Below are 21,193 nucleotides of genomic sequence, written 5' to 3' on the forward strand. Positions count from 1 at the left end.
TGCCGCACGGGAATACCCCGCATTATTAAAAAGATGTGCCCAGGGGATGTGGTGTGACCCAGGGCTTTTAGAAAGCCTTTGAGGGGGGCCCCATGCACCCCTCTCCTTTTTTCTGTATTATGCCTGGATGCCCCTGGGATTTGGCCCATCCGGGGGCTTCTTTACAATGATGTGCAGGAGACCGTACTTTTTTTCAATTTTGCTGTGGATCCACCCCTGATTTTACAGCAAAAGTGATATAAAAGACAGTTTTTAACCCTCAGCGGGGTCCCTGTGCGAACCACCAGTTCTAGGGGGTCATTTAGTCCTGTCCTGCCCCACTTTATGTCATTTTGTTTTGTTGTGGGCCTCAGCTCAAGCCAAGTCCCAGAATGGCTGCCAACACTTCCTGCTTGAAGTGCTGGCAACCAATCAGATTTCAACACGGGAACTGTTGGATCCGCGAGTAATCCAAGTCCCCAGATATACAAATTTGTTTTCCAGTTAATATCTCCCAAACTACGGAACAGAGTTACACCAAATCACTAAAACCACTGTCTGTGTATCAACATCTAGCGAGCGGTTTGGGCTGTAGGCTTATTCAAAGGTCCTGTGGGAATTAACACAGGAAACTCACTTTTTTCTCGACCCCCGCTACACGAAACATCCCAAACCTTTCTAGACTCCATCTGAAGTACCCGGCACATTTGTTTGGAAAATTTCATAAAGATTCATCAACAGGCGCAACTGAATACCACCTATTTGATAGGTAATCCGTCATAACTATAACTCCCTACTGGACAGTATGCTTCAAGATGTACCACAGGAACCCATCTTAACCCATCTTATTATAAATGTCTTTGGGAAACCCTCCACATTTAAGAGGGGAGTATTGTGGCTCATTTGATCCATGCACTCATTCAGTAAAAGTTGTTTCTCAAAAAAATTTCAGTGACCTATCATCAATGGTCAGCACCCCGGCTATGAAAATTATTCCAGCACCACTGGACAAGTACCACTTATGACCAATGACTGGTACTGCAAAATACTCCCACAAAAAGACAAATGAGGCAGGGAACAACACTAACACAACATAGAGAACAATACAAAATAAAATAAAGATTCTATCTGATTTATGTTCACATATTGTAAAAGTTAGAATATCATTTAATTAAAATATATGTTTATTAAAAGTAAAATTATTTAGTTAATATACCCATTAAATTACATTTTAATTTATTTTTTATGCAAGTATTAACTTAAATACAAATTAATTATAAATATTATTAGCATAAAACATAACTTGCAACCAATCTTTTAATACATACAATATAACTGATACCATAAACTGGGAGGGGGAATTAAGATTACAATAATTCAGTTTATTCAAAAATACTTGAAGGATAGAGTATTTTATGTTTCTGAGATGAAGTATTGTCAAGTGTGAAAGTCCTAGGTGAAGAGGAGTTAGGGAATGTTAAGTATAAATATGGGCATAAGGAATAAAGAAATGGTGAACTTCATCCATGAAGAGATCTCTACCTGGCGTGCAGGTGGAGCTCTCCAAAAGCGGAGATCTCTGTATGTACATTTGTCTTTGAGAACAGGGCCTCATATGTGTTTCAACAGTGGTCTTTGGGGCAAGTATTTTGGTGTCATGCTTGGGGTTAAGAGGAGTCCTCCAATTATGTCATGACAAAATTACAATGCACTTCTGGCATAGAACTAATTCTTCAGTGTCATAACCTGACCAAGGACATTAAGCAAATGTTTTTTTTTTTTTTGCCTTAACCACAAGCTTCGTCTGACAGAGGGGCAACATTTGCTGCTACTGCTGCAGGTGCGACTAAGAGGATGCATGCTGATGAAGCTATAGGCATCCTCATAGCTTTATCTTCCAAGAGGAGTGCCTCTGGTCATTGCCACTAACATGTTAGCATGAACAGACAAGAACAACTGAGCAACCTGACAGAGCAGTCCACTCTACCTCTAGTTTATTATTAACATCTAGAAAGTGGAAGTGTGCACTTTAGATACCTCTCAGTGCCTTCTCAGAGTCATTTGATTGGGTCCTGAAATGCACAACACGCACATGCAAGAAAATTAAAAGCTCCTAGGCACTTATTGAATGGGAAACATATTCTGATACTACAATACAATCCATGTTAACAGATGACTAAAATGAATCCCTTTCCTTTGCAAAACCAAAGGGGATGGTGGACGGAGTGTTGAACAATGCAAACACTCACCACTAGTCAACTGATCTGGGTTTAATCCATCATCATTCTTTAGCTCACACCGCCACCCCAGTTCAGACATGGCCATATGCAAATCAATCTGACCCTGTGCCTCATGGGAAGAGTCCAGCCCGACCTGCCAAGCCATGTCTTCCCTGGACCGGAAACAAGCATCCTGGGATAGGTTTCTGGCTAATTAGCTGTCATCAGCCAGGCTAGCTTGAATCCAATGGCAAAGTGAGCACAGGACCGACGTCTGGGCATACCCTGCCAACTTAGGGCGAACAAAGCAAAACCAAAGGGGATGATTTTCCCATGAGGCACAGGTCAAGACTGATTTGCATATGGCTGGGTTCAAACTGGAATGGCATGGTGAGCAAAAAATCGATGGATTTAGGCCCAGATCTCTGTACTGGGGTGAATGTATGACATTGTTCTGCATTCTGTCTATCAACTGTTGATTTTGCATTTGTCACCCTGAGTGGGACGGGTATGCCCAGACGTGGGTCCCGTGCTCTCCATGCCACTGGAATCAAGCTATCCTGGCTGTAGAGGGGTGAAACCCCGAAGCCGGTCCTAGGATGCTTGTTTCCAGTCCAGGGAGGACCTGGCTTGGCAGTTCAGGCTGTACCGTTCCCATGAGGCACAGGGTCAAGACTGATTTGCATATGGCTGGGTTCAAACTGGAATGGCATGGTGAGCAAACAAAATATGGATTTAGGCCCAGATCTCTGTACTGGGGTGAATGTATGACATTGTTTTGCATTCTGTCCATCAACTGTTGTTTTTGCATTTATCACCCCGAGTGGGACGGTTATGCCCAGACGTGGGTTCCGTGCTCTCCATGCCACTGGAATCAAGCTATCCTGGCTGAAGAGGGGTGAAACCCCAAAACCGGTCCTAGGATGCTTGTTTCCAGTCCAGGGAGGACCTGGCTTGGCAGTTCGGGCTGGACTGTTCCCATGAGGCACAGGGTCAAGACTGATTTGCATATGGCTGGGTTCAAACTGGAATGGCATGGTGAGCAAAAAACGATGGATTTAGGCCCAGATCTCTGTACTGGGGTGAATGTATGACATTGTTCTGAATTCTGTCCTTCAACCGTTGTTTTTGCATTTGTCACCCCGAGTGGGACGCGTGTGCCCAGACGTGGGTCCCGTGCTCTCCATGCCACTGGAATCAAGCTATCCTGGCTGAAGAGGGGTGAAACCCCGAAACCGGTCCTAGGATGCTTGTTTCCAGTCCAGGGAGGACATGGCTTGGCAGTTTGGGCTGGACTGTTCCCTTGAGGCACAGGGTCAAGACTGATTTGCATATGGCTGGGTTCAAACTGGGATGGCATGGTGAGCAAAAAAACGATGGATTTAGGCCCAGATCTCTGGACTGGGGTGAATGTATGACATTGTTCTGCATTCTGTCCATCAACTGTTGTTTTTGCATTTGTCACCCCGAGTGGGACGGGTATGCCCAGACGTGGGTCCCGTGCTCTCCATGCCACTGGAATCAAGCTATCCTGGCTGTAGAGGGGTGAAACCCCGAAGCCGGTCCTAGGATGCTTGTTTCCAGTCCAGGGAGGACCTGGCTTGGCAGTTCAGGCTGTACCGTTCCCATGAGGCACAGGGTCAAGACTGATTTGCATATGGCTGGGTTCAAACTGGAATGGCATGGTGAGCAAACAAAATATGGATTTAGGCCCAGATCTCTGTACTGGGGTGAATGTATGACATTGTTTTGCATTCTGTCCATCAACTGTTGTTTTTGCATTTATCACCCCGAGTGGGACGGGTATGCCCAGACGTGGGTTCCGTGCTCTCCATGCCACTGGAATCAAGCTATCCTGGCTGAAGAGGGGTGAAACCACAAAACCGGTCCTAGGATGCTTGTTTCCAGTCCAGGGAGGACCTGGCTTGGCAGTTCGGGCTGGACTGTTCCCATGAGGCACAGGGTCAAGACATATTTGCATATGGCTGGGTTCAAACTGGAATGGCATGGTGAGCAAACAAACGATGGATTTAGGCCCAGATCTCTGTACTGGGGTGAATGTATGACATTGTTCTGAATTCTGTCCTTCAACCGTTGTTTTTGCATTTGTCACCCCGAGTGGGACGCGTATGCCCAGACGTGGGTCCCGTGCTCTCCATGCCACTGGAATCAAGCTATCCTGGCTGAAGAGGGGTGAAACCCCGAAACCGGTCCTAGGATGCTTGTTTCCAGTCCAGGGAGGACCTGGCTTGGCAGTTTGGGCTGGACTGTTCCCATGACTGATTTGCATATGGCTGGGTTCAAACTGGGATGGCATGGTGAGCAAAAAAACGATGGATTTAGGCCCAGATCTCTGGACTGGGGTGAATGTATGACATTGTTCTGCATTCTGTCCATCAACTGTTGTTTTTGCATTTATCCCTTTGCTTTGCAGCATGTAGATATCCCTACATTCAAATTCCATGCATATCTACAGCATTAAGGGGGGGACTGATAAATAAAGTAAATTTGATAGCATTGTTTGCGTAAAATTCATACCAACAGCGCCGTTCAAGTTCTGGAATATTCTGCACTTGTGATCCAAAGTGATGTTAATACGTTCCTAAAATTAAGATAAAAAAAAATGCCATTTAATGGTTTCAAGTAATAAAATCTTTTTTTAAAACACCATTTGCTAATATAACTTTTCCAAATATTTTTTTCAACAACATTTTTTTTTAATGTATCGGTTAGAGTACAAAAGCCATATATAGAGGAAACAAAACATACTCAAATACGGCTCCCACAAAATTTGATTGCACAATAAATTCTAACAACCTGAAATACCTCATTACTCTATCAATCACATACAATACACAGTAAAACAAGCATTTGCAATACAATCAGTCTCGCCTTTGGGACCTTATATGTATTTAGCTATGCAGCACATTATACTTGGTGCTGAAACATCTACTGTTCTTTAACATGGAGGGAAAGTAAGCACCAAACTGTGTGACACGCCAGGTATGGGAACACATGGAGAGAAATATTGCCTTTCAGCGGGAAATGGTGTAGTCCAAAGCTCTGTTTTTAATATAAAATCAGGGCCTTCGCGGTCATATAACTGAAAATACAAGATTTAAAAAAAATATACTTATCTACGGGTGCTCATGGAAGGCAATTTCTATGGACTGGAATCTAGGGAATGCTAAAGTGATTCTCGTATTTTACTGACCTCTGCTGGTCGTTTTCTATCACGAAAGTTAAATATAGGCACTTGCCAGAAAAATAAGAAAAAGAAAGTCCCTCAGCAGAAAGCAATTCTGGTATTTTACTGACCTCTACTGGTCGTTTTCTATCAAGACAGTTAAATAGAGGCAGTTGAACAGAAAAAAAAGTCCTTCAGCGGGAGCAGACAAGTCCTAGGGCTGATCTCCAGAGCCCACAAAGTGCATATACATGTAAGTATATAATAAGTATATGCTAAAGTAGAGAAAGGAGGTCTCGAATGCTGGACCTAATGACAATATGCTACAGTGCATTTGTTAATTCGGTTATTCCAAATAGTCATTTATCTAATTGATTATTACTTTGGGCGTAAACGTATTCAAAATAAGCCACCCAATCCATTTTAAACTTCTAATGTTCTAACTGAGGGATATCTGTCGATCTCCATCTTTCTAGTATCAAAGAGTAAGCAATAAATATTTTTTATAAAAATATACTTGGGCCCCATCTTCGGAGAGGGTTGATTCATTCCTAACATGCAAAAACAACAGTTGATGGACAGAATGCAGAACAATGTCATACATTCACCCCAGTACAGAGATCTGGGCCTAAATCCATCGTTTTTTTGCTCACCATGCCATTCCAGTTTGAACCCAGCCATATGCAAATCAGTCTTGACCCTGTGCCTCATGGGAACAGTCCAGCCCGAACTGCCAAGCCAGGTCCTCCCTGGACTGGAAACAAGCATCCTAGGACCGGTTTCGGGGTTTCACCCCTCTTCAGCCAGGATAGCTTGATTCCAGTGGCATGGAGAGCACGAGACTCACGTCTGAGCATACCCATCCCACTCGGGGTGACAAATGCAAAATCAACAGCTGATGGACAGAATGCAGAACAATGTCATACATTCACCCCAGTACAGAGATCTGGGCCTAAATCAATCGTTTTTTTGCTCACCATGCCATTCCAGTTTGAACCCAGCCATATGCAAATCAGTCTTGACCCCGTGCCTCATGGGAACAGTCCAGCCCGAACTGCCAAGCCAGGTCCTCCCTGGACTGGAAAAAAGCATCCTAGGACCGGTTTCGGGGTTTCACCCCTCTTCAGCCAGGATAGCTTGATTCCAGTGCCATGGAGAGCACGGGACTCACGTCTGAGCATACCCGTCCCACTCGGGGTGACAAATGCAAAAACAACACTCCGTCCATCATCCCCTTTGGTTTTGCTTTGTTCGCCCTTAGTTGGCAGGGTATGCCCAGACGTGGGTCCCTTGCTCACTTTGCCACTGGATTAAAGCTAGCCTGGCTGATGACGGCTGATTAGCCAGAAACCAGTTCCAGGATGCATGTTTCCGGTCCAGGGAAGGCATGGCTTGGCAGTTCGGGCTGGACTGTTCCCATGAGGCACAGGGTCAGACTGAATTGCATATGGCCATGTCTGAACTGGGGTGGCGGAGTGAGCTAAAGAATGATGATGGATTAAACCCAGATCAGTTGACTGGGGGTGAGTGCTTGCAATGTTCAACACTCCGTCCATCATCCCCTTTGGTTTTGCTTTGTTCGCCCTTAGTTGGCAGGGTATGCCCAGACGTGGGTCCCTTGCTCACTTTGCCACTGGATTCAAGCTAGCCTGGCTGATGACGGCTGATTAGCCAGAAACCGGTCCCAGGATGCTTGTTTCCGGTCCAGGGAAGGCATGGCTTGGCAGTTCGGGTTGGACTGTTCCCATGAGGTACAGGGTCAGACTGATTTGCATATGGCCATGTCTGAACTGGGGTGGCGGAGTGAGCTAAAGAATGATGATGGATTAAACCCAGATCAGTTGACTGGGGGTGAGTGCTTGCAATGTTCAACACTCCGTCCATCATCACCTTTGGTTGTGCATTGTTCGCCCTTAGTTGGCAGGGTATGCCCAGACGTGGGTCCCTTGCTCACTTTGCCACTGGATTCAAGCTAGCCTGGCTGATGACGGCTGATTAGCCAGAAACCGGTCCCAGGATGCTTGTTTCCGGTCCAGGGAAGGCATGGCTTGGCAGTTCGGGCTGGACTGTTCCCATGAGGCACAGGGTCAGATTGATTTGCATATGGCCATGTCTGAACTGGGGTGGCGGAGTGAGCTAAAGAATGATGATGGATTAAACCCAGATCAGTTGACTGGGGGTGAGTGCTTGCAATGTTCAACACTCCGTCTATCATCCCCTTTGGTTTTGCTTTGTTCGCCCTTAGTTGGCAGGGTATGCCCAGACGTGGGTCCCTTGCTCACTTTGCCACTGGATTCAAGCTAGCCTGGGTGATGATGGCTGATTAGCCAGAAACTGGTCCCAGGATGCTTGTTTCCGGTCCAGGGAAGGCATGGCTTGGCAGTTCGGGCTGGACTGTTCCCATGAGGCACAGGGTCAGACTGATTTGCATATGGCCATGTCTGAACTGGGGTGGCGGAGTGAACCAAAGAATGATGATGGATTAAACCCAGATCAGTTGACTGGGGCTGAGTGCTTGCAATGTTCAACACTCCGTCCATCATCCCCTTTTGTTTTGCATCATTCCTAACATGACAAAACAAAATTACCCGACCATCAGGGCAGAAAGTGATACTCAATTTACCACTTAAACAGAATAGAGCTAGTCCCACAAAACGTTAAAGCTCAGGTGATTTCTATATGCTGCCAATCCCCCACTCCTTTTGCTATACTTTTAGGAAAAGGAGGATACAATTTGTTAACAATTTTATAAGTATAGTAAAGAAGTCATGTAGAAAAAAACTCCACCCTTTTCAAATTTGCTGCTCTAAGCAACTCAATTGCGAAGTCTCATCCCATTTACTCAAGGTAAGAGTCACCCGTCCTATTTTCAACTTTACAGAGATATAAAGAGAGAAGGGGAATTTGTTTGTTAAGACAGAGAACTTTATACCAACACCATGCCCCTTAAGTTTTGTTTAAGTAGCCCTCTCAAAATCGTCTCTGAGAACTCTTTACTCCAAGAGTATTGATTAAAAATATTTCACATTTTAATGAAGCTAAGCCATAGACCTCTTTCATCACCATCTTGAGGGATCGCAAACTGATCCCAACTCTTTCAATCTGAGTTAAGCTTAAAATATGAAATCCTGTTTTACATCAAGCTTTTTGATCTCCTAATCTCTGGCTTTGAAACTGACAGACTCAAACCTCCACAATTGTCTCAAGTCAGATAATCGTGATATTCAGTTCTGTAGTAATCCTTGAAAAATTCAATACATCGTAATGCAAAATTACATCTTGCTTTATAATAGGTCATTTTGGGAGCCTAAAGATCTTAAGAAAGGAAGCTGAATGCAAACTCAAACCTAAAACCACTTTATCCAAAACAAATTAGCAAAAATGGCGAAGCCCACGGAGTACTAATTCGGGATATCACGTCCATCAAAACTGCCAGATACACCTTTAGCTGTGGCAATGATGACAGCTAAATTTCTACCGGTGCCTTTGATTTCTCCTAACAAATTCACAAAATAAGGTATCAATCTGATTGAAAATCTTATAGGAAGTTTTAATTTGAACATTGGAGAAAAAAAAGATGAAGCAAGATAATATTGACAATTATAACTATTGCTGCTCTTCCCATAATAGAAAGAGGCAAAACTTCCATCTCTTCAAAAGATTTTTTAATTCCTTAGATTGGCTACACAATTCACTCTAAACAAACTTGGGAAATCATTGTATACATAGATTCCCAAATATCTTTCTACGTCCTACATGGAGATTATTAGGAGAGGAACTGAACAGTAGATTCTCTGATTTACATTGATTAATTTTATATCCTCCAATCTGTGTGAAGCTCTCAATTCTCTGGAATACATTAAGCACATTAGCTTCCTCTGCTTTTAAATATAATATTAGATAGTTAGCATTAAGTTTAAGTTTATCCATACCAGGAATGGTTAGGGAGAGCAAATATCAGTGTCACCACAAATAATTATCGCCATGAGCTCTAAGTACAGGGCAAATCAAGCCAGAGATATAGAACACCTTTGGCGAGTCCCTCTACATAGTTTAACCTTGCTTGCTTCAGCAGAGTTAAATTATAATTGTTGCTGATAAATCTTTATATAGATTTCTTACAACCTTTATTGATTCAACCTGGAAAGAATAGGCTTTAGGAACTTGAAACAGTACTGCCCTAATGACCAGGTTAAATACTTCTCAGCATCAAACATTATTCTTGCTGGGTTAATTTTAATTTGAGAAAAAAACAATCAATTGCATGAACAAAGGTATTTTGCATGAAAGCAGAAAAAGCATGTTTGAGATGATTTGTCAGGGTTTTGGTAAAAAGCACATAATCCAAATTTATTGAGCTTAACAGACAATGTAAACTGGGACATCATGGTGGCTTCCCAGTATTTAGCATGTTGACCACTAGTGCTTCAGAGAAACATGAGGAAGGCCATCTCCCACTGAAGTATATTATCGAAAAACACAACCAATACCTGCTCAAATTCAGGATAAACCACTGTAAGCAACTCTGTAGGTAATCCATAGCTTTAGTGTTTTAACTTCTTCTGACAGAATAGGCTTGCACATCCTTAATCTCATCTCTTTCTTTCCTGAGCTTAGAAAGCTGTATCCTCCTTTTAATACTGAGTGATAAAATCAGCATGGATTTCAACATGACTCTGATACATTTTCTTATAATGTTAAATAAAAATGCTAAATGTAGCTTTGGTCAAGAGTGCCTAATAGGTTTAGGGGGTCAGTAACTTCTCTAATAAAAATCTTACGTGCCTTAGATTTCACAGCAAATGACAACAGCTTCCCAACATGCTCACGCATCTCATATCATGTATGCTTATGTTTGATTCAAGACCTCGGCTGTAGTATAGGTTTGTTGGAGAACTAGAGGTCTGGACATTCATGGTTGTGGTCTTGACAGCCTTTTGAAGGGAAGAGCAAATAGCTTTCTTCTCTCTTATTAATTTAGCTGAATATGCATTAGTGTGCCCCCTAAACGCTGCCTTGAATGTTTCCCAGACCACTGAAAGTGAAGCAGTACCTAGAGTTATAAAAAATAAACCTCTCAATAAAAAATCCCTGGTTTTGAATACTCACTCTATATCCAAAAATAAATCCTTATTAAAACACCCTAGTTTTAAGAGGGGGACTAAAATCAAACGAATGATCAGAAAAACATTTGCCATAACTGAAGAATAATTTCTAAGTAAATCCTGATATACCAAAAAGAAAATCTAACCTAGATGCCGAATTAAACCTTCCAGTGTAACTGGTTTACTCCTTGGTATTCGAGAACTTTTCTCTTTAAGGGTCAACTAGTTCATATTCTGATTTAAGATTTGCAATAATAGCCTGTGTTTGGGCTTACTCTATTTTGTAGCCCTCCTAGAGGCATCTAAATCTGGAACCCATATCAAATGAAAATCCCCATTCATAATTATAGGGCCCTCAGAGTTCATTGCCATCTTATGAATTTCCTTTAATGACTGTGTTTGATCTTTAATTGGGCCGTACTAGCTTATAAAGTTCAAACACTTTGCATCAATGGACACCAAAGTCCATAGCCATCGACCCAAGGTATCTACATAAGTAGAACTCAATTGCCAATTCACTATATGTTTAAGGGAGTAAGACAGTGATTGCTGATAGGTAGGTTGGGAGGAGCTGCAAGAAACAATGGATCTTTGTGTCTCCTGCCTCAGCAGCCACTGCTGTGTTCTCTCTTTGGTTTGGCTCTGTTTGGCTGCTTTTGCTTTGTTACATATTTCTGCTATTAAGTACTGCTGTTGCTAGTGCAAGTTGGATCTTTCAGCATGGCCAGCCGTGCCAGTAAATGATTATGGCTGCTGTTTAGTTCCAGAGGCAACTGAGAGTGTTAACAGATAAGCGTAGCAAGTTGAGGCGACACCGCTGAAGGACCTTGAGAACGCTGTTTTGGCCTGGCTTATGGAAAACCCTTCTGTGCTCATGCACCCACAGAGAAGTTGCCCCAGGGGAGACAGCTGAGATCCTTTTTTGCATCCCCTCCATGATGGCCTCCTTGGGAAGCTGAGAAGCAGATCAAGTTAAGGTAAGCAACGGAGCGAAAGGGAATTCACTTGTTTATGTGGCCTGTGAGGACTATATTCAGGTTAATTTGTATAGGCTATCCCAAGGGTGGCGGCATCAGGAGTAGCAACATAGGTAGGAGAAATATCACTACTATTGCTGTCTGATATCTAGTATGGTCGTACTTGAGTACCTGTGACTCAGGTCACTCTGCTGACTCCATTGCCTCTATTGATTTTATAGAGGGCCCTCTTTATTTATTAAACCAGTTACAAGGAGAAGTATAAACAACTCTCCTGTGGGTCCATCTTTCAAAGTTGAGTCAGTGTTACAAAGCCATAATTCATCTAAAAGCCCTGCAAGATTAGGCGTAAGAAAACAAAATAAGGAGATAGTAAAAGGGAAAATGGCGTGGCAAAAAATCCGCTGGAGAGGAAAAAGACAAAGCCGTCAAACTCCATTTCAATAATGTTTGATAGGGTACCTATGCAGCTGTTAGGAGTGGAGAAGGAAACTCATTCCAGCAGTCGTAGTACTATCATAGCTGACTCGAATGAAACCGTACTTGATGTATCTTCTAAAGAAACTAACACCAGCAAACTAGCGGTTGATGAGGCTTTGACCATACTAGATGAATCTTCGCACCTTACTGCTCCAGTTAACAAAGGCACATTAAATGTGAAATAGCGACTCAAATAGGGTGACCAGCATTTATGTTCCTTTAAGAGAACATATGAGGGTTGTTCAATATCTGATATTTAGCCTTAAAACCCCAAAAAGCATCAACAAGATACTTTTGCAACAGCAGATCTACCAGGTTCAAGCACCAACAAGAATATTACGAAAAATGGCAGAGGGTCTTGCTTGGTTCCTGGTTCAACTAACAGCCATTCTAAGAGCATCCGAGACAGTCAAGATAGGAATGACCATAGAGAGGGTGACTTGAGCTTGATATCCAGAATAGGGGACAATAGGATCCAGTACCTTTTGTTTTGGCCTCGAAAGAGTTAAATCAGTCACCACCACATCCCCAAGTTTCACTGCAGGGGGTTGATATGAGTGTTTTGCACTCCAAAGAGATTTGTACCCTTCATTCAAGTCATGATATGCTTAAGCAACTGGTGATGAAAAATTAAAATATCTCAACCTGATATTGCTTTGAAAATTGAAGCTAAGTTGGAGCTTATGGGAATTTCAAATGCTAAATGAAAGAAGTAGAGAGATAGAAATGTGTATCAACTATAGAGGATACTTTGAGCACTCAACAGAACTCTATACTCCAGCTACAAAAGAATTTAAACTTAAGTAAAGCAAAAATTGAGGACCTAGAAAAATTTGTCACCGAGGTGGTTTTGCATGGGGTAAAAAAAAAAGAAAGACGGGGGACGGTTTGCTTTTTCTATAATGACTAAGTCATCCCTTTGTTCTTATTCCTTTGCAGATTTACATCAGAGCAGGGCAACAGGGTTAACTAAAGTTATGTCATGTACTGTGAACAGCATTAATAATACATTGAAATATCATACTATTCTGAGCAGGATGAATACCTTTGGACAAGATGTTTTGTGTTGGCAAGAAAATCATATGAAAAGCAATAACCCTCAAATATTTATCCCTAAATGGGTACCTCATTATGTATTTGCCTCTGCCAGTGGGGGTGGCAAAACATCTTTTTATAGATTTCGAATTCCCTTGACATTGTTTTAATTAATTTCCTTTTTTGCATGATGTCTTTCCCCCCATCTCTCCTTACCAAAACAACAATTATATTACACTGGCAGATATTCACAGACATAGAGCATATAAAATAGTACTCACTGGTGCATAAAGGAATAGTGCGTTCATCTGTGCGTGACTGTGTATGTGCATGTGTGTGTTGTGTATGTGTGTTTGTGTGTTATTTGTCATTTGGGGGGACACTAGGTTTAAATATGTAAGTTACAGGTACTTTTTTTAGCTATATATGTTAATGATAATGAACCATACCATATTATATACATATATATATATATATTCACTGAAAAAAACCATTGGTTTTGTAGATGTTATAGTTTGGAATTAGCATTTAAAAAACCTTTGAAATGTACTAAAAAAAACATAGGTTTCAGGGAAGTTATAGTTAGGGCGCCCGGTTTTATGGTATTTATTTTTTTGCCATTTCCGTCTGTATTTATCCATATTTCTTTTTGGGGCATTTTTTCTGTATTTACCCATATTTATTTTTGCCACAAGCAAAAGACGACGCTACAGCTAGTATTTTTCCACATTTATTTAAATTGACAATGCATGATTATTTTCAGTAATATATATAAATAAATGCTGCTGTGTTACAAAAATATTGAAAACACACCTCACTATCCCAGAATAATCGATGTAAACACATTTATAATTTGAAGGAGTGTTCTTGTGCGCTCTAATGACCTAGCAAAAGAGGGCACAAAAAGCTGAAACACATGCTGGTTCCATATTAAAAAGAAATTACATGAAAACTGTAGCTAAGCACTCTTCTAAAGACATATTCAAGGTCATTAGGGCAAGACTCCAGAACAGAGCTGGCTCTATCAGGGGGCCCATGAAAAATTAAAGTAAGGCAACATTTCAAATTGCTGTTTGACTGCAGGGTAAGTAAGAGGCCACAGGGATGAATGGGTATGCAGAAGATTTCGTGTGGTCTGGAACTAGGGTGCTGACCACGAGCAACCGAGGCCAATGAAAATGATAGAATGGGGAAATACTGTGCCCAAGAAAATTAGTATAACGTTGATGTATAATGGTACCAGTGTTCTCTTTTATTAACATCTTTATTTTCCAATTTCTTTCGATACCAATATAGACAATGCCTCTAAAATCAACTCAGCAGTCAAAACATTAATGTATCCCATGGGTAGTACCAGAGGCGCAACTAGAGTAAAATTTCAGGAGGGGTAATCAAAATTTTGGGGGGTGGTGCTGATTGTTCCAGCAATTGAGTTCAGATACAGGGGCTCTAAGAAGGGGTGAAAGAAAAAACAAAGCCTCGTTAACAAGTAAATGGTCTTTTAAAGACCTGTGAAGTACTGGGGTGCGGCAGTGTGTGAGCCTGGGAAGGTGTCTCCGCCAGGCTGACACACACGAAGGTGGGGGGGGGCTCAAGCCCTTTGAACCCAATGCTTGTTGCGCGCTTGGGGAGTACAGTGAAAAGGCAAAATTCCAAAATTTCTAAACCGTATGCAAACACCTTTTCCCTTCAGCTAAGTTCTCCATGTATAGCACACTACCTTTGAAAATCAAATAGACATGCTCTGACGAACTGGGGACCCTTCTCGCTCTTTCCATTTCGACCCACTTCATGAGGGTAGCATTCCCACACAATGCAACCAAGAGGCCGAAACAGACCAGACTCTGTGCCTGCACCACCAGCGTTCGTCTGACTGATCCTGGCCGGCCTACGCTGCCTCTAACATCGATTAAGGCCGCTAGTGATGGAGAAAGCAGGTGAGAGAAACTCGCTAGACGCCCCCCCAGAACCTGTGGTCGACCCCTTGCCCAGTGGAGGCCCAGAGGACGAGTCAGGTGTGCTGGCAGCCCAGTAGCGAGACATCGCGGGAGCTAGGCAGGCCTGAGAGATGAATAACATGCCGGGCTGCCCTCAGCGCCGGAGGTTAGACATGTGCACTAAGGAGGGCCCCGAGAGGTAGAAAGCTCTGAGCAGATCGGACCACGGGGCCTGCCACGCAGAAGGTGAGACGACGAGCCGGCCAGACAGCACTGACGGTGTAGTACAGCGGGTGGGGATGTTGTTGGTGTAACTATGGCACAGGGGTTGCTCAGCTGTAGTAGTGGTGCAGACATTATGGCAGAGGTGGCACAGAGGATGCTGGAGTGCATGTCTGGTGTGTGGTATTTGTTTGCTCCCGCCCCCCCCCCTTCGACCTCTCAGGGGGCGTGGCGAGATAACTGGATTCGAGCATGGCAGCCCCGTAAAATTTGCTACTATTTTGCCATTTTTACATATAAATACAGACAAAGGAAACATTGTTATCCGTCTGTATTTATATGTAAAAATCCGTTTAAACTAGGAAGCCCTAGTTATAGTTAGTTGAACATTTGACTCATATAAAACCAGAGAAATTCGCCTGTTATAGTTAGTTGAGCTAACTATAACTCGCACGCCCGCAATGCACTGCTGATGATGTCACATATTACATCACTCATGACATAGTCAGTGACATCACTGATGACATCACTGATGACATCTCAAATGACATCACTCATGACATCACTCATGACATCATCCAGTGAATGTGTGTTTCTATAAAATGTAAATATGTTTTATATATATATGCCAAGGTGTATTGAAGAAGAATGAATGCATTTCGAGTGCCTAAAGGAATTATTTCGTATGTATGTGACTGACTGTATAAGTGAGTGATTCCCTTAGAACCTGGGCTTCTAAGGGAATTCACAAGGGCATATTATCAACCCCTTAAGCGGCAATAATGTTATCGCCCTTCCTTCATAATATAGCCCATAATCTCTGTCCTCATGTATTTAATTTTAAGGACTTGCTGAACCACACTCTTTCTCGCAGACCCCAGCGTCCTAGACAAACAGGTGACGGAGGGTAAACACTAAGGGCTGGGTGCAATAGGCCAACGCTCTGTTTCCTCCTCCCTCTCTTCTTTTGACTCTCCCTCCCCTTTTCCCTTCCACCCACTCCCCCTCCCTTCCATTCTCACTATGGTCCTTTCATTCGGACTACCTTTCTTTACCTCTTCCACATAGCACACATACTTATGTTTCATTTTTGTCTTGCAGGTTTCCTACGCTGCTTCCACTGGAGTCCAACCCACGTTTTTTTATTATACTGTTCTATTAAAGTTACATTTCTATTTATTTCTGTTTTAATAAAGGTTACTTATTTTTTCAAATAAATAACTGAGTGTATAGGGCTTCTTTTTCTGACAACACTTGTCTATTGTTTATTGTGAAAATCATCTGTTTATAGGAGATTTTAAGGACAACATTATTTAATATTAGAGTGCACCTACCAAACATAATCTAACTGACTATTAGACAAATGAAGTCTGGGTAATTGTACAACTGCAAGAGTTCTATGAGTGTATCACTTTATAACACCATAAGTACTGCCCGTGTGATTACAGAGCAAATAAGGCACTGCCTAGGACCACCGAGGCTTCAGGGACTGCCGAGGCCCACTCTGCATATTTAAGTAAAGACCCGGAGTGTGGCGATCCCCGGACTTCAGTTGGCCTCGAACCCCCCGAACAATTAGTAAGCAATACCTGGGAAGGTGGCGCTCCCCTAGGCTGCAAAACGTCTCTGTGCCCTTCCGTGCCTAATTTACATGTGACATTAAGATCCCCAGTCCTACAGAGACCCCGCAATATAATAATTGGATTGGCCACGGAACATTACCCACCCACCAGGGGCCTCATTTAAAAGAACGGGTGAGACCCCGCTTTTTTTTGTTCTTTTCTCTCCATTTTTACCATCCGCATCCCCTCTATTACAGCGCTACGAGGTTTTGCTTCAAGTAGTCGAGCAAGTATTTGCTATCACAGGGTGGAAGCCATGCACCACCCTCTAATAGAAAACACAAATGTCCAGCGAATGCACACCCCGGGACATTGTATGAGCTGCGCCTGAGAGGTCGCCCTCCCTACTACCATGATGCATTTGTTAGTATAAACGCATACTAACACTACTTACACACGTGTAGTACAGCGACCAGAATGTAGTGAAAAAGCAGGGTAGGCGCAAAATCTAAAAATATAAATCCTACGAGAAGTCGGATGACATATTTCAATGAGCCGACAAACCTGGCATGAGTAGAAACAGCTACACGAACAAAACGGGTCTTCAGCACCATGCAAGCAATTTTGAAATATTAGTGCCTTCTTTTTGCCTTCTCCCACTCGTCGCCAAATTTATGTAGTGAAGAGGCAGACAGCAGTAAATCCAATAAGTAGATTTATTACAAGAAAACAAGACACCTGAAACAACCACCAACAGGAGCAGACAGCAAAACAACCGTCTAATCCAGCACCGTGTACAAACTCAGCAAGGTTCCCCTCATGACAGCCCTACATTCTAACATTACATACTGAGGGCCATATTATCAAGGAACGGCGTTCAATTCCAATAGAAGCCCATGTTCTCGTGTTAACATGGGCTTCTATTGGCATTCTCTACGGCATATTATCAAGCCCATTATTGCCATTTTTAACGCCGTTCCTTGATAATATCCCACTTAGATTCTAGTAGAATTACATACTAACATTCTACTATGACTTACAATGGAATACTACACAGAGCACATGACTTTACAGCAATGAGCTCATAGTTTCATCCACGAGTCTTGACACCGGTAGGGATAAGACTTTCGCTTCCCACTCCCTATATTGTATAAACGTAAACTAACACTTCTTCCACAAATATGCTACAGCGCACAGAGCACATCACTTTACAGCAATGAGCTCACAATTTAGGCTCACGGTTTAATCCCCGAGTCTTCACACCAGTAGGGATGAGTAGTTCGCTTCCTACTCCCTATATACTGTAAACGCATACTAACACTACTTACACACTTATACTACAGCGGCTAGTATCCTACACCGCCCAGAGCCCATCACTTTACAGCAATCAACTTGGTTTCATTCCTAAGTCTTCACACTGGTAGGCGTAACTACTTCGCTTCCTGCTTCCGGTATACTATCAACACACAGTAGCGGCCAGTAGTTCGCTTCCCACTCCCTGTATGGTATAAACGCCTACTAACACTACTTGCACACGTATGCTACAAACACCAGACCACATCACTTTACAGCAATGACCTCACGGATTAGACTCTCAGTTTCATATCCAAGTGTAGCACCCTATCATATCACCACCATGCCACTCTGAGCAACACTGCACTTTCAGACCGTTAACAGTGATAACTACCTACTGTCGACCGCCAGTAGGTAATCCACAACAAATTACAATAGTTCCTTGATTCTTTTAGCTTTCAAAAATGCTCTCTATTACTGTCTTTCTACTTTTCCATATAAATAGTTTTTTTAATATTCAAGTACACATCGAAGTCAGGAATGCAACGTATTCTATCAACACACTTTCTAGAACATTCTACAACACGTGGAGGTTAAAAGTTCATAAATTTTTTTAAAGCTAACGATATATTTTTGCAACATTTTCTCGAACATTTTATGGCACGTGCAGGTTAAAGTTAATGATTGTTTTGAGTTTGAACAGTGCCTTCCAAATGCAAGTAGCAGGTGTGGTTGAGTTGAACACATTTTATCCTATAATATGTACGTTCAAACTGCTTTTTCTTAACCAATCACAAACATACTTTTCCACAAAACGAATGTGCACCCTACTTTTAAAAAACGATGCTTTTCATCTCCCAATCAGGTACCGTTTTGTATGCGAAAAGAAACTAGTTCCCCATCTTTAAACATATCTCTTATTCTACGAAGGAACTGCATGAGCTACAGACATCTTTTCATACCTTCCAGCCTTACCTTCAAAATGCTAGTGTGGATCGTAGGACATAGCTATGTTTTCTGGTGCAAGAGGTATGCAGAACAGAGACGTATTGACTTAGACCTAGGTTTACAAAATGTGGACATTAAATGGTTTTGACAGAGAGGATTGAAGTGGCACCAATTGTTGCATATACCAAATAAACAAAAGCGTGCTTTCTAGACCAATACCCTTCTCCCCGCCAAATTTGGGGTAATTCCGTTCACCCGTTCGACCTGTAGCCTTGTCTAAAGTTTCCTATGGAAATTGACATGGAGAAAACACGTTTTGGGACCCACCTTTTTTCTCGGCCCCCCTTGACGAATTACCCCAAAACTTTCAACATAGGAGCTGATCTCAACAAATAATTAGTTTTGAACATTTTGCGAAGATTCGTCAATCGGCGCCAAAGTTATTGGGAATAGAATGTTGCCATTTTCCTATAGTAGCTAGGTCCTAACTATAACTACCCACTGGCGACAGCCAGTAGGTAATATATATATGTATATATATATTCACTGAAAAAACCATAGGTTTCACACATGTTATAGTTAGCGGAAATTTTACTGATAAAAAACCAATGAAATTGCCCCGTTATAGTTAGTGCTGGCAACTATAACTCACGCGACCGCAATCCTCTGCTGATGCTAATACTGTATTTAGACACTTATTTGCCCATGTCTTCTTCCATACATTTTTAGCTATACATATATTACAAATATTTTTTTTTATAAAGACACATATGTCATCAGCAGAAGATTGCGGTCGCGTGAGTTATAGTTGCCAGCACTAACTATAACGGGGCAATTTCATTGGTTTTTTATCAGTAAAATTTCCGCTAACTATAACATGTGTGAAACCTATGGTTTTTTCAGTGAATTTGCAAGGTTTTTTAAATGCTAATTCCTAACTATAACGTGTGTGAAACCTATGGTTTTTTCTGTGAATTTGTACGGTTTTTTAAATGCTAAGTTACTTTACGCCATTCGAGGCGTGCGCGCCCACTTAACGCAGTGCGTTCCGTGCACGGTTTTTATCAACTTTAATAAGCCCTGTACATTTGGTGGCCTTCGGCCACCAAAAGCACAGGGGGTGGGGTCAATGTGGATAGTGTTTTTTTTATTTCGATTTTATAATTTCATGTTGCCAAAATATAGTTTTTTTACTGATGTAATAAGCCCTGTACATTTGGTGGCCTGCGGCCACCAAAAGCACAGGGGGTGGGGTAAGTGTAGATAGTGTTTTTTTTATTTCTATTTTTTACCGTACGCTTACGGTAAGCGTACGGTAAGCGTACTCGGCGAAATTGCCGAAAAAAAAATAAAACCGTTTTTGCTCTTGGGGGATGTTTGGGGACTCCCTCAACATGACTATGTGGGAGGGAGTTGTCAAAACAGCCCGTAACATGTTTTTGGGCATCATGTTTGATAAATAACACTCAGTGCGAGAGACAAAATGGCGGACGCCGCTTCCTGGTTTCGGCCGATTCAAATGTTTACTAAGATCTAAGAGCCAATCAGAATCGCGCTCGCGCACGCCACCGTACGCGTACGGTAAGCGTACGGTAAGCGTACCGTAAGCGGGCTCAGATATATATATTGATTTAAAGGCTATTTTCTCAGAATCTACTGAACAGATTTACACCAAACCTACAAAAGGCACTTCCTTGACATAGGGACTACCTCTCTGCCAAATTTCTAGTAATTCTGTTCAGCCGTTCGGGCTGTAGCTCGTTCTAAAGGTCCTATGGAAAAATGCATGGGAAAAACGCGTTTTGGGACCCCCCTTTTATCTCAGCCCCCGCTTGACGAATCCCCCCGAGACTTTCAGGGTAGGAGCGGAGCGTAGCGCCCCACCTATTTTGAGAAATTCGCGAGGATTCATCGACCGGCGCCAAAGTTATTCAAAATAGAATGTTGCGGATTTCCTATGGAAAAGGGGTCCTAACTATAACTACCTACTGGCGACCGCCAGTAGGTAATGTATATATATATATATATATATATATATATATATATATATATATATATATATATATATATATATATATATATATATATGTATATATATATATATATTATCTACTGGCGGTCGCCAGTAGATAGCTATAGTTAGGACCGTGTTTCCATAGGAAATCCGCAACATTCTATTTTGAATAACTTTTGCGCCGATTGATGAATCCTCGCGAAATTTTCAAAATAGGTGGGGCGCTCCGCTCCGC

General features: G+C 42.2%; 1 protein-coding gene across 2 annotated transcripts in view; it reads right to left on the reverse strand.

Moving 5' to 3' along the window:
• Nucleotides 1–21,193, reverse strand: part of PLOD2 (procollagen-lysine,2-oxoglutarate 5-dioxygenase 2) — a 357,685-nt gene that overhangs the window by 117,916 nt on the left and 218,576 nt on the right. For both annotated transcript variants that reach the window (XM_085634099.1, XM_085634100.1), the window contains exon 6: nucleotides 4,737–4,800. In XM_085634099.1, coding sequence (XP_085490225.1) covers nucleotides 4,737–4,800 — 64 coding nt within the window. The remainder of the gene's footprint in view (nucleotides 1–4,736; nucleotides 4,801–21,193) is intronic.

The sequence above is a fragment of the Triturus cristatus genome, chromosome 11, assembly GCF_964204655.1.
Source record: "Triturus cristatus chromosome 11, aTriCri1.1, whole genome shotgun sequence".
NCBI classification, from domain to species: Eukaryota; Metazoa; Chordata; class Amphibia; order Caudata; family Salamandridae; genus Triturus; species Triturus cristatus.